At 37.9% G+C, this 13,652-nt stretch overlaps 3 protein-coding genes across 3 annotated transcripts in view; 1 reads left to right on the forward strand and 2 right to left on the reverse strand.

Moving 5' to 3' along the window:
- LOC109825829 (rho GTPase-activating protein gacHH) overlaps nucleotides 1-1,233 on the reverse strand; it is a 10,405-nt gene extending 9,172 nt beyond the window's left edge. The window contains exons 1-2 of the mRNA XM_020392738.1: nucleotides 1,097-1,233; nucleotides 906-1,003 (exon numbers count right to left, since the gene is read on the reverse strand). Coding sequence (XP_020248327.1) covers nucleotides 906-1,003; nucleotides 1,097-1,155 — 157 coding nt within the window. The 5' untranslated portion in view covers nucleotides 1,156-1,233. The remainder of the gene's footprint in view (nucleotides 1-905; nucleotides 1,004-1,096) is intronic.
- On the forward strand, nucleotides 2,097-7,294 carry LOC109825025. Its single transcript, XM_020391701.1, has 6 exons — nucleotides 2,097-2,250; nucleotides 2,675-2,731; nucleotides 3,987-4,193; nucleotides 4,276-4,706; nucleotides 4,783-5,122; nucleotides 6,166-7,294. Exons 3-6 carry the CDS (start codon nucleotides 4,086-4,088, stop codon nucleotides 7,084-7,086), a joined length of 1,800 nt encoding a protein of 599 aa, XP_020247290.1. The 5' UTR covers nucleotides 2,097-2,250; nucleotides 2,675-2,731; nucleotides 3,987-4,085; the 3' UTR covers nucleotides 7,087-7,294.
- Nucleotides 8,120-13,652, reverse strand: part of LOC109826879 (nucleobase-ascorbate transporter 12-like) — a 7,553-nt gene continuing 2,020 nt past the window's right edge. Inside the window, 7 exon segments of the mRNA XM_020393895.1 lie at nucleotides 8,120-8,819; nucleotides 9,151-9,437; nucleotides 9,870-10,104; nucleotides 11,042-11,329; nucleotides 11,464-11,514; nucleotides 11,648-11,783; nucleotides 13,624-13,652. The exon segment at nucleotides 13,624-13,652 is cut by the window's right edge and continues 11 nt beyond it. Coding sequence (XP_020249484.1) covers nucleotides 8,598-8,819; nucleotides 9,151-9,437; nucleotides 9,870-10,104; nucleotides 11,042-11,329; nucleotides 11,464-11,514; nucleotides 11,648-11,783; nucleotides 13,624-13,652 — 1,248 coding nt within the window. The 3' untranslated portion in view covers nucleotides 8,120-8,597.

Consider the following 13,652-nt stretch of genomic DNA (forward strand, 5'->3'; position numbering starts at 1 on the left):
GGTAGCAAACAAGAAAAAAAAATGGGGCTGAGAGATAACACAGGGAAAGAATATTAGGATAGATTTTCTTTTGGCATCACATCAATCTCAAGTGTAACTGGTCTCATGCACGGATCAAAAGGCTTCATGTCAAATCAAGATCTTACAAGTACAAAATTTATCATTATTACTGTTTTACTATTAGGTTAGAGCATTATTTTATGCCACTTCTGATGATTGGTAAGTTTACCAAAATAATTTGTTGCTGACCACAGGAGTGTGGCATCGATTCAGTTCCAAGGGGATTCAGTCCTACACAGGAAATATAGACTCGTGACCCAAGTAGTGTTAATCCATTAGAGGTGATATGGTTCCAAGCATAACCATCAATCATCATAATCGTCATTTATGATGATTGTTAAGTTTACCCAAAAACTGCCTTGGTTTTTTTTGTTCTTGAAGCTCACCAAAGCACAATGCACGTGTTCTCTTGATATATAAAAGATTTTCATGCTGTATATATCATCTTCTTTCTGTTATGTGTTTTCTTCTAATTAATACTTTAGAATCAATTACTTATTAATATTTGATTCTTTTCTCCCCCACTAGCTTTGTTCTCGAAGCTCTCTAAAGCATCTTCAAGGCACCACAACATTGGCCTCGATCTAATCCACTAAAAATTACTCCACAAGTTTCCAAGTTTTTTTTTTTTTTTTTTTTTTTTGCTTATAAAAATAAAAATCAATCCCTAACAATTTCTTGTCCATTGCAATTATCCGAGTGAAAATTCTCACATTATTTCGTGCAGCGACCTAGTTGATCACTCATCAATCATCATCATCAAACTCAAACAAAAAGGATGAACTAATAAAAACACACACACACACACACAGAGAGAGAGAGAGAGAGAGAGAGAGAGAACATACCAATATCATAAACGGCGATATCATCAAGAAATCGCTTCTCGGCGAATCCACCAAAGACGACGACTTTCGACTTGCCGACGAGCACCGCCGTGTGCCCACTGCGCAAGTTAGCGAAACACGACGAAAGAGGCCTAGGTTTAGGATCAAGAAGTAGAACTGAAAGCAGACAATTGAGACGAGATTCGTGTCACCTTCGAGGGAGCGGGAGATTTCCACTGAAATCGGAGCGATCAGCTTTAACCCAGTGCATCTCTCTCTCTCTCTCTCTTCGATCTCAGCTGCCTCGATTTTGACTCATGAGAGAGAGCGAAGGGAACAAGGAAATATTTTTAGGACCCAGGTCTCTGAAATATATATATTTTTGAGAGGGGTTTTCTCGATATTAGCCTCTTAAACCATTCATGGCTTATTTTCACTTCAATACACAAAAGTTTACCCACTTCGCCACTTTTCATACCCCAGAAGTATATTTTTAACGCTTTGGCACCCTAGAGTTTCAATCTTTCAAGTCTTTCTTTTACAGTTTGACACTCACGGTCGCGTTTCGCTTTGATACCCTTGGCGAATTTTTGTCAGATTTTCTGTTACATTTCCATCGCTTGCTTTACAACTTGGTGAAATGGATTTCAGTGTGCCACGTTCTAAGAATGTGATGTAAGTTTAATATAAAATCTAATGGAATCCAGACGAGGCATCAAGCGAAATATGGTTGGAACTTTGAGGTGTCAAAGTGCTAACGGAAAACTTTTGGGTATCAAAGTGAAATGAGAGTATGAAACGATGATATGTGTAAAAATGTTTGGGACCAAAGTGAAAATATGCCAATCTTTTAATCTTTTTGAAACTGGTACGTCAAATCCTTGAAATATTCAAGATTTGGGGGTGTGATATGACAAAAGTAGTTCATTAACTCAGTGATAAGAGAACTAATCCTGTACTTATGGCGGCAAATGGGCCGGCAAAAAGCCCAAATCATAACTTCCACAGTTTATGGGGAATGAACAGTGGACCAACTTCCGCACCCAAATATCTAACCCATTAATCTAACTAACTAACGTTTTACAAAACGCCACGTCACCGGTCGAAGGCACGAGTTCAAGTGTAGAGTCCCCACATCTTTCGCTGCGGTCGGCGATTCAACACTCTCGTCGACTTGACCTACCAAGTACCAACGAATTCAAAAGGTCCAAAACACCCCTGATCTCCTCTAGATCCTCCGTTACGTTTGAGGGGTAACTTCGTCCTTAAAAATCCGAGCAACGCCATTACTACTGGCAAATTCTCCCTCTAAAGAGGGAGGGAGGGAGAGAGAGAGAGAGAGGAGGCCGAGATTTCTCGTTACTGGGTAAAATTTCTTACTTTGCTTCGTGTATTAAGCTACCAAGTTTGTGGATTTTTGACGATTTGAGGAATTTCGGTAGGCTTTTAGGGTTAGGGTTTTGCTTTGCTGATTGCTAGTCGTTACAAGGTTCAAATTTTTTTTTGAATAACGAGTAGTGGGTGCTTCTGTTGGACCTTGAAGCCGTTAGATTGAGCTAGGTCCACGTCAAAATTGACACTTTTGATCGGGTCAATGGTCACAAGAATCAAGATTCTTGTGCTGGCGACTTGAAACTGAATTCGTGAAACCTCGTCCGTTGTTGGAAAAATCTAAGTCAGGAGTCTTGTCTTTGTTCATTAAAAAGACCCAGCGATCGATATTCTGTATGGGTAGTAATTGTTCTGCGTAATCTCCTTATCGGCTAATGTTGACCCTGATCGTTTTACAGGTGTGTTATCCGAGCAGGCGTGCAAGATTTAGATGTGAAAATGGCGCGCGAGTGGAGGTAATAACTCGGTTTCTTGAGTATGAATTGCTTGCAGCTAAAGAATAAATAGATTGGTTCTGTACGTAAGCTTGATTATGTATGACAATTTTAAAATTAGAACCTGGTTGAAATGTTTCCTGTGAGCACTATAAGTTTATCGTACGCATAGATAGTATTCTTTTAAAAGGTACAATAAATAGGTAGACGGTGGATACGAGAATAATTCTTCCTTTGGGATGAGGATGACTTCCTTCCAATCTGTATCATATTTTTCGTTCTTGTTGCCTCATTTTTCAGTTTGTAACATATGTTTTCCTCTTAGTGCCTCATATTTTGAAAGTTAAAACATTCTTAGATCTAGGTTTTAACATAAAACTAATGGAAAAACAAAATCTCAATGTATGAGAATGCATATATCAGAAGTGTGTGGAGTGCGTCAACTGTGTTCGGGAGTAGAAATTAAAAAGAACTTTCACAAATTAAGTGCAGATTGGAAAAGTGTTTCACATGTATCTGATGGTTGTGCAATGATTTTAAAAGCAGCGAAAAGCATGGTAACTAGCTGAGTTGAGTGCCAAAGTAACCATTTAGGCCAATAGCATCATTTTATGATTAAGCTACCAATAACCTTACTTCCTTTCTTTTAAACATCACAAATAAAAGGTTCACTGAAATGTGGATGCCGAGGAACAATTGTTTTATACATTGCACTACTTAACTACCCCCTCCTTGACCAGGAGTGGTGGTAGCTGATGGTTTATCTTTGATGGGGTTTGGTTCTTTCTTTGGGGGTGCCGGCTCCTTACATCTGGCCCTTCACTGACCTTGCAATACCCAAGGACCTGTATGCTCAGCTGCCCTTTACTGTTGTTATACCTTGTACTTTTATGGTGAACCAGAGGTGGAAACTTATGGAAATAAGCAGTATTAATAGCCTCCACTCAATTTAATTAAATGACGGTTCTGAAACATGCACGCACCTAGGTAAAATACATATGTGATCCCCTTTTAAACCATTGTTATCACTTGTACACTAAATTACATAACAAAAAAGAAGATTTTGAATAAATTGTGGCACTACTGAATTCCCGATGAGAACTGTAAAAATAACCCATGCAGATTAGGAGTGCTGCTCTGAGCCAAGGGACCAGTGATCATTCTTTGTCACATTCTTCTTTTTTCTTCTCTTTTCCTCAATCTCATTGTTTCATGATGTTTCAATGGTGTACTTTGGTTGCTTGGTGCAATTAATCAGTGTATGCTTGCATTGCAGGGAAATAAAGCATTAAACGGTCCTCAGGGTATGTGCTTGTGAGTATTAGATAGGAATTTACGTATAGGGTACGTTGGATAAGTTTTGCAGGGAAACATCATGGGGGACTCAACAGAAATGACTATCGAGTTTCTTCGAGCTAGGTTACTTTCTGAAAGATCCGTTTCAAGGGCAGCTAGACAAAGAGCAGATCAATTGGCTAAAAGGGTTTGCTCTTGTGCTCTTTTTCTTCAGATGGTACTTTTTTCATGAGATTCTCCAAATAATTTTCTGTCTCCTGAATGGTCAGGTCATAGAGTTGGAAGAACAGCTCAGGATTGTTACTACCCAGAGAAAGAAAGCTGAAAAAGCAGCATCAGAGGTTCTTGCAATCCTTGAAACTCGGGGAATTGGTGATTTATCCGAGGGAATTGATTCGAATTCTGACAGAGAAGCTGCCTGTGATGATACTCAAAGGGAATATGAATCTTCTGCAGCCTCAAGATTGGAAAGAAGTGAAGTGGATGATGGATTTTCAGGCTCAGAGCCTGAAGTTTCCCCCTCTCAAGGTAGGAGCTTATCTTGGAAAAGCCACGGTGGTAGTTCAGGTTCTCATGATAAGCGAACAGCAAAGCAGATAAGGCAAAGGCAGAGACGTCGAACCTTCTTGTTACATTTGCAGTCATCTTCGAAGCATCAGTCGGGAAAGTCTTGCCGTAAGATAAAGCGAAAAGATACTGGGTGATTCTCTAAATAACTACAATAGATCAGAATTTTTTGCTAGCATATCTTTTTGTAATCTTTTTGTATTTTTCAGATCACCTGCAGATAGCGAGACACACAAGCCTACCCTTCTCGATGACCAGGGAAATGGAGGGATCGCATGCTCTAAATCTCACGATGATGAACCTGACGCATCGATGATAACCTCAAGGGGCGTAATGGAGGATGTGGTTGTGGTCACCTCAGATTTCCACCATGTTGATGATCATAGTAGACAAACTGAAGTTCATCCTTGTGCGAATGGGAGTGAGAGAGATGAAGAGATGGAGAGAGTGCTAGAGAAGCAGGCCAAATTTATTGGTCAGTTCCAAGCAGAAGAAACTGCTCAGAGAGAATGGGAAGAGAAGTATAATCAAAGCAAGACATCAACTTTGGTATGTATCTCACTTGACAGTAAGCACTAGCTGCTATATAACAGTGCCACCTAATTATTTTAGTTTCTGGATGAACAGTAAGGCTACTATAACTGTTGATTTGGACCAAAAAAAAACGTAATTTATATTTGTAGTAACCTGTAATTCCTTCCAAGAAAATATTACGTTGAATTCCAGGGTGATTAATATTGATCCATGTTGTGTGTTTCTTGAAAGTTTAATTATAACGTTTTAACATTATGTCAGCTAAGCCATTATCAAACCAAAAATCCTATCTCTTCTGCAATTGATTCTTGACAGATTTTATATTGCTGCCGGATCCCATAAAAGACCAACTTATTGAAATATTGTGCTGTTTCTCCAAGTTTTTTGAGTTATTATTAAACCAAGTAATTACTTTCTAAATGATGTAATCTCTCTACCATCTTGAAAACAAAAAGCACTCGAACTGTTGCGCATGATTTTCCCTTGTACTTAATAACTTGAAGTAATGCTCAAGTAATACTTAGTAGCTTCAACTAACAGTTATGAGTTGTTCAATTGAATAATTTTCATTTGAACATTTTCTTTTCCAAAAGAAGACGAAATTTTTGGGTTTTGATTTCTTATAAATTGCTGCTAAATCTTCAAAAATCAAGGGCAGATGTTTGTATTGCTGACTTATGCAAGCATTATCATATCTTTTCTCTACTTATACAAATCAATTTTCTACATAAGTCATTTCTATTACCTAGAACTAGAAGCTCCAGAAAATTATTCAAACATAGCATTTCACCATTAAATATATAAACTTTAATCCATATAATTGACTGGCTTTGGTAATGAACTGTTTAAATTGAGTAGACAAGATTTATTAGTTCATGTCATGGGTCATGAATTTCGACGGTGCCACATGGTAGTTTACGTTTCAATAGTTCAGTCATGTTCATTATGAGTACTATGTGATCTGTACATAGTACCGTTGCTTACATAGTACTGTTGCCAGATTTTGGTTTCTGAACAGTCCTATTGAGCCTTATATGTCTTTTGGTCCCAAATTTTAGGTCAATAATGAACCTGGGAACCAATCCCATGTAGCTGTAAGCAGTAGCAAACCCAAGAAGGAAGTGTCTAAGCTTGCTGACAAGACTCCAGTTTTTGGCAATGACGCAATACCTAGACCTCTACATACTTCCGGCAATGGGGAGGCAACGGTTGAGGGCCTTTCAGGTTCAGAAAAAAATAATGATAGAAGCGACGAAGCATCAGATACAACCTTTTCCAATGGTTCCGTACCTAGGGAAACGAAAAACAATTCTCATGAATCTACTGTTTCAGCTCCTGAGAACTATGGTACGATAAGAAATCGAAACCAGAATGAAGTAAAGCCCCGAGATGTTCCTGATGGTTATCCAAGCAATTCGACATTGAATCCTCATGGACAGCAGAAATATCGACAACTGCCCCAAGAACATGGTAACAAATTAGGGAATGTGTTAGAAGCACTTCAACGTGCTAAGCTATCATTAAGTCAAGAATTAAAGAAGCTTCCTTCTTCAAGTCAAGGTACATTGTCAGTAGTAACACCGACCAATTCTCAAACAAGGGCTACAGAAAGTTTGAACATCCCCATTGGCTCAGCTGATCTTTTCAGATTACCAACAGATTCATATCCCCGAGCCCAGCTCTCTTTACCTGAGCTCAACGGTGCAAGATCAAGTTTGTTACCTGATCGCCCTGATGTTGGGTATGGCTACCAGCACTCTAATACTACTTCGTATATGGAAATTGGACCTAGATTTGTACGGAGCAGGGAATATATTGATAATTACTCCAATATGTATTCTCGGGCTTCTTCAGACTTGTCAGCAGAGAGGGTTTCTCTTCGCGGTGAATTTTCAAAATCATACTCTGATTCAAGGAACAGAATGCCGCGTGGAGATGGGTACAATCTGTATGGAGACCATCAAACTCGCTTCCTCTGATACGCGGTTTTTTTTAAAAAATTTCTTCTTGTTAGTGAATGAGGATGCTAGGTATTTTTATTGAGGTTTCGTTTTCAGTTGCGTTTATGTTTGTACCGTAGATCATGATTTTGTAGAATGTATTAATAAATTGCTAGTTTGAAACTGTTGGAAGTTGTAACCAGATCTGTATAATTGTAAGTTTCGGCAAAGTTTTCCGTTGAGGTAACCTCATGCGTGCTCTCCAGTTTCTTGTGGTATTCATTTGCTGGTTTCTCCTTATCTTGCTGCATTTTATACAGTGAATCATTTGCGATGTTCTGTGAAATCTAGTTTTATTTGTAACTTCCAAATGTGTTCTGTGGCAAGGCATTGGTGGCTTGGTGCTGCTTTGTTCTCATTCATGGAAATGGCTCCCAAGTTTTCGGGGGGTTTTGCGAAATTTACCTTCTCTTCAGACTTCAGATTACAGATAATATATTTGAATTCGCAAAATTCATAAATAAATTAATAAATAAGCAGGTACAACATTATCAATTTTGACCCACTCGTAAATATTTATTAAAATCGAACTAGTTTCAAAACTAGGTCGATTTTGGTAATAAAAAAAAACTTTCCGAACTTCATGGGATTGGCAATCTCGTGAAATTAAATTATGTGTTAATCTCTTCGGGATTCCCAATCCCGTAAAGTTTATGAATTTTTCTTTTTTCAGAATCAACCCTAGTTCCCAAAATATTTTATCAAAATTAACCTGGTTTTAGCCAACGTGACAGAAACTAGGTCTATTTTGATAAAAATTTTGAGTAATAGTTTTAATTCAAAATTGTCCTTCGTTAGTTTCTCCTTATCTTTGTGCATTTTATACAGCAAATCTAAGGCACTGCTTTCTTCGCATGCGAGGAAATGGCTCCAAGTATTTTGGGGGGATTTGTGAAACTTATCTTTTCTTCAGATAACAGAGTATATTTGAATTGGGCGCATTTGTCAAACTTATCTTTTCTTCAGATAACAGATAGTATATTTGAGTTGGCAAAATTCATAAATTAATATATAAGCAGGTCACAGTAAAAACATAATATAATCTTTTCGGCAAGATAATATAATCTTTTCTGCAAGAGCGCCACCTAGGACACACGTAGAAGACTAATAATAATATACACTGAAAAGAGAAGATCACAAAGATCAACATCCCCCATTGATTGTTCTACTCACACTTGATACGCACCCTATACATGAGAATTTCAAAATAAACCTCGTACACCTAAAACCTGCTAGAATTGCCTCCAATGCTCCCCCGAACTCTGAGGGAAAAAAAATCATGTCAAACACGGACGCATATAGCATAGAATTACAAAGACCAATCATACATCACGGCTTGAAAACTCAACTCCAACTCCAACGCAGCAAATCCTCGTGTATCGTGGAATTCTCAGTCGATCGTTTGCCTTCAGCTGTGAAAGAGCATTATCTGCTTATGATGTGGGAATCAAATTGGAAAACCGCGAACCTCGAAGCAAAATTGCAACACATCACAGGCCAACCCATTTCACCCATCTGAATATTTTGCCGACTTTGAAAGGAAGCTCATAGTCTCTCAAAACAGCAGGTTCCCTCCTTGCTGCCTCTGCTTCTGACCATACATAAACTCCACGTTCTTGTCTGCTACCAGGAACAGTATTGTCGAGAATCACGGCGATAAGAAATGCAATCACCATGTTAAATGATAGCAGTGTGTTCATCACGTAATTTACCTGAGAAGAAAACATATGGGATGGACAAAAATGATGCTTATGAATACATAGACCCCTGGTACTTCTTTTGTTGGAGATAGATCCCCCAGATTCTCAATTCCATTAGTTTTCCCATTTAAATTAGTTATATAATAATAATCATGCAAGTTCAAAGTAAAATCAGTTCATGAAGCTCATGTTTACTTAATGAAGCCCAATCTTAACATGACGCTAACGGAGTTGAGAATCCAAGGGGTCTATCTGCAACAATAGAACTACAGAGGGTCTATCCGCAATTTGGTGATAATACAGGGGGTCTATCCGCAAGAAACCTTTTAAGTTCAGAGCATACCCCGCTGTATCCTGTGTGGAAAGGCCCATGAGATGCAACTATATATGGTTGGAAGTAACTTGGCACCGATGAATTTGCATTGGGAGTCAATCCATATTGCTGGAAATAAGCAGGTACCGATAAGGAGAAAAATAAGGACAGCCCGACAATGATATTATTACGGGAGCTTCCTGTTTCACTATATCGTAAGTTGGACAAGCCCAGAGCTGCAAGCATGGCCCACATAAAGCAAAGAAGAGCAGCGACCATGACACCTGGAATGGAAGCAACAAAACCTCCAACTTTACCTGCATACAAAAGAGAGACAGAAACCCAACATGATAACCTTAATAGTTCCACAAACAGTTAATTGAAGATAAATCCCATGTACTTCTATTGTTGCGGATAGACCCCCTGGATTCTCAACTTTGCTGGTCTTCTCATTCAAATCAGTTATATGTAATGATCACTATGCAAATTTTAGGAAGTAAATCAGTTTATGAAGCTTATATGATTCAAATTATGAAGCCCAACCTTAACGTGAAACTAACGGAATTGAGAATCCAGGGGGTCTACCCACAATTTGGCGATAGTACAGAGGGTCTATCCACAATCCAGGGGATCTATCTGCAATTTGGCAATAGGGGAGAGGGTCTACCTACATTAAACCTTCTTAAATGTACCGCAGAAATGACAGTTGATTGTGAAATTTCAACAGACAGGGCAATAGATCTGCTTACCAATGAAGGATAGAAGTATCAAAATGACAGCACCCAACTCAACTGCCCTCCGGCTGCCCATTTTGGTAACTGCAATTGTGTGCACATTCTCGGTAAGAGTTGTGGAGCCAACACCTGTTCCCCAGATGCCAGCCAAGATACTGGAGAAACCTTCGATGCCAATTCCTCTGCTAAGTACACCAGGCGTTGGTGGCCTAGATGCCACCAATAAGGATGATGCATGGTATGATCCAACCTTTAAGAAGCCACACATGAAATGATTGAATCAAAACACATAAGATATTTCAGTTATTTCAACATTTCAGAACTCAAATAGCCTAGAACAAATTTCAATATCTTAAAGCCAAAGACAAAACATAGTAATTAACGAAACTCTAAGCTTTGGTCTCAATGTGCTCAGATGTTTGCATAAGATAGACAACTCTAGCATTATCGATAGGGAAAAATATGCAAACAATGGCATTAAGCAACGGCACTTACTTACCCGACCATATAACATATATACTGGTAGCTTACCCTATTAAGACCACTTTAGTTTTTTTAATAGACTGACCTTATTTCTAAAAGAGATGAGATTATTGAAAACCAATAAAAGATGAGGAGTCAGTTTGACTTCCAATTTCAATAATATTTTTATGCTCCCCAATTTTAGTATTTATTATTTTCTCCAATTTACTTTTCTTAAGGTCATTGATATAAGCGCTGCTTCCTGACTCAATCTGAGCACAATTGAACCTGATATGTCATCCAGGACTTCTTATCAAACGTACACCTGAGAACTCTACATAGGAGTTCTTCTCAAACTAGTAGAAGACAAATAGCTTCAAGGATGAGACCAATAGTGTTGTAGGCTTCAGCATCTTATATCAAATTTAAAAGCTTATGCTACCTGCCCGTGCTACCAATAATATATTAACATGTGGTATCTACATGAATGAAGAGAATACGTATAAAACAGGCATCCTCTGCGAAAACTGAGCTCATTATCTAAAATGGACGTTTCTGTTAAGAAACAAAAACAAAAAGTAGATGTTGTAGTTTCTGTTAGAGCGAAAGGAGATCGCCAGATACTAATATGAACACAATTCAACTTCAGACTAATATACGTAATCCTTGCAATGCTAAAGAAAACAAGGTAAACAGATAATGTCAACATGGCATATGAAACTTACCGAATCAACAGATGTAATAATGGATACTGCACACATCGCAAGTGCCATTTTCCAATTAAATACAGGTGTACCCCATTGTAGAGGATATGGAAATCTAAACCATGGAGAAGACTTTAATGCATGGGAGCTATCAACACGGCAGTATTTCATTCTTGACAAATGCTTCCTGCAGTAAGCCGATAAAGTATTTGAAGCTGGTATATTAATATCACAACCTTTATAGCTGTAAACTCCAGATTGTGTGAGAAGAAAGGCAACAGCCCATGTGATTCCCAGTCCTAAAGGAACCTGTAAATGACATGACATCGAAGTGGTTATCATTTGTAGTTTCTCGCCATTAACCTATGACCTTATTCTTTAGGAAGTACAGAAGACATATTTTCTTAGAAATATAACATTTAATAATCATAGCATAAGCTTACCGCATAGATTAAAAAAATACGATGACCAAATATCCTTATCTTGCGAAGATACTGCAAAAAGAATGCAAGTGTAACTATATTATTTTAACATCAGTGGCACGGCAATTACCAATAATGACAGACTACAAAGCTGATTTAATATGCTCAGTCATTAAAAGGAAGCATTGAAGTGATGTTCCCCTACCAAGGAGAAAATGATGACTAGCAATATCTGCAGAACACCAATTTCTAGACAGTTGCCCACTTGAGTAAAACCATAACTGAAAAAGGAGAGGCCAATAGCTGCTATTGTAGGAGACACCACAACTGGGTTTATCAACCTGAAAAAAGAAGTGAAAGCAAAATAAGGTCACTTAGCTACTGTTTCAGAAGTAAATTTAAAGGTGCTTCCTATCAAATACAAGGTATGTCTAGCATACTTATATTAACTCTCCTCTCTCCCTCTACTACGCCTCCTTTAGCAGCAGGCCCGCGACGCCCCCCCACCCACAGACGCATGGGCGCAGCTTCTAAAAGAAAAAAAATTGAAAAAAACCTATCTATGTGGAGGATTCTCAGATATCAAACAAGCATATATGACCATAGTCGTATTAACTTGTAACATGAAATTATATCTTTGTTGTACATGTGGCTGATGCAACTGAACTGAACAAAAATGTAAGCTAGAAAAAAAAAACAATCTGCTAGTGCTTTTCCCTTTGTTATGTGATGTTAGTAGACTTAGGATTATGATGCTCAATAATCATTGTTTACATGCTTATTTGTGATACTTAGACCATAATTTGCAATTTAAGTGTACACTTTTGTTTGCAGTTACCTACACAATGCTTTATTGCACTATTCTGGTTTAAAAATATTCAACTAAATTAGAGTAGTTTGCCATTTAAGGTAGAAAAAATTTTCAGTACGAGCCACCTCAAGTGCCATGAGCTTGGTGATTTACATATAGTAACATGAGCATGGCACCTCCACAATACACCTCCACAAGTGAATCAAACAAATCCAATCTTGTAGAATACATTTTTTCATGTACATGAATATTTTCGCGTGCCTCCTAAACAAACTATGTGGGATTAGATGGGAAAAATTAAATTAACATATACATGTATAAGTATATACATGTACATGAAAAATATGGGTATGGGGAGACAGCCCATTTTGCGAAATGAACTACTAAGGCTACTAAGGGATAGTGGGGAGGGTAATCCTGTTAGTCACATTGGAACATGTGGACTTATATTTTTTGGAACCTAAATTAGTTGTCAACCCATACCTAATAAGCATGTGCGCGTGTTGAAAGAATTCACCTCTCCACTACGGCTATAGAGTGGATAGAGAACTTCCTCAATCATAATCATTTAAATGTACAGTCATGATAGATCTTGAATGAAAAGTGAGAATTAGTGCAATTCATAAGTAATACAATGTTCGTTAGGAATAGATCAATTATAGATAATTAAATTATGAGCTGATTATAATTAAGGAAGTGCTCTCTCTATTGTGCTGTAGTGTAGAAATCTAAATCCCTGTTGAAAGGTCTATGTTACAACAGAGGCACTGCAAAAGGAAAGTGGACAGATCAAATAGACAGCTAAAGGTAAAAGGCCCAATATGCTGCAACCATCATAAGAATATTAATCCAGAGTACCATTCGACTACCGATTCATATGAGAGAACTCTCATGCACACCTCTTTTTTTAACGAAAAACAATTCTTCGTGAATGATATACTGGTTATTCTTGCAAGGCCAAGGCAGGATTGGTCAGTCCTTGCTGTACAAACTACGCCTGCTACAATGATTATACAAGTCTCATTGAAACTCAAAGCCATGTTGACATTGAAATTAAATGATCCATAAGTATGCTCCAACCAGATATCACAGTTATATCGAGTCGGAAAGCTTCTTCACCATTTAAATGCAACCAATATGTTATGTCATAAGTTGAAATATGCACTACGACAAGTTTACAGAAACAACCAAGATCATATCCTTGCACTAAAAAATATATAATATGAATTACATCGATGCAACACAAATCATCAGCACGAATAGAAGGAATGAGACAGGAGGTCTGGGGAAAAAAATTAATAGTTGTTTTAGCATATACAAAATTCAACAGACGGCAAATGAATATTGATGCTAGTACTGGAGGAGCGCACCTCAAAAGTAATGACATAGCTCCGGTATA

This window comes from Asparagus officinalis, chromosome 10 (genome assembly GCF_001876935.1).
Source record: "Asparagus officinalis chromosome 10, Aspof.V1, whole genome shotgun sequence".
Taxonomy (NCBI): domain Eukaryota; kingdom Viridiplantae; phylum Streptophyta; class Magnoliopsida; order Asparagales; family Asparagaceae; genus Asparagus; species Asparagus officinalis.

Bases quoted from the DNA above. Each gene is read 5' to 3' on its own strand.
- LOC109825025 (XM_020391701.1), top strand. From the start codon at position 4,086: ATGGGGGACTCAACAGAAATGACTATCGAGTTTCTTCGAGCTAGGTTA. The intron at 4,194-4,275 runs GTTTGCTCTTGT...CTGAATGGTCAG, and splicing joins CAGATCAATTGGCTAAAAGG to GTCATAGAGTTGGAAGAACA. The intron at 4,707-4,782 runs GTGATTCTCTAA...TGTATTTTTCAG, and splicing joins ATAAAGCGAAAAGATACTGG to ATCACCTGCAGATAGCGAGA.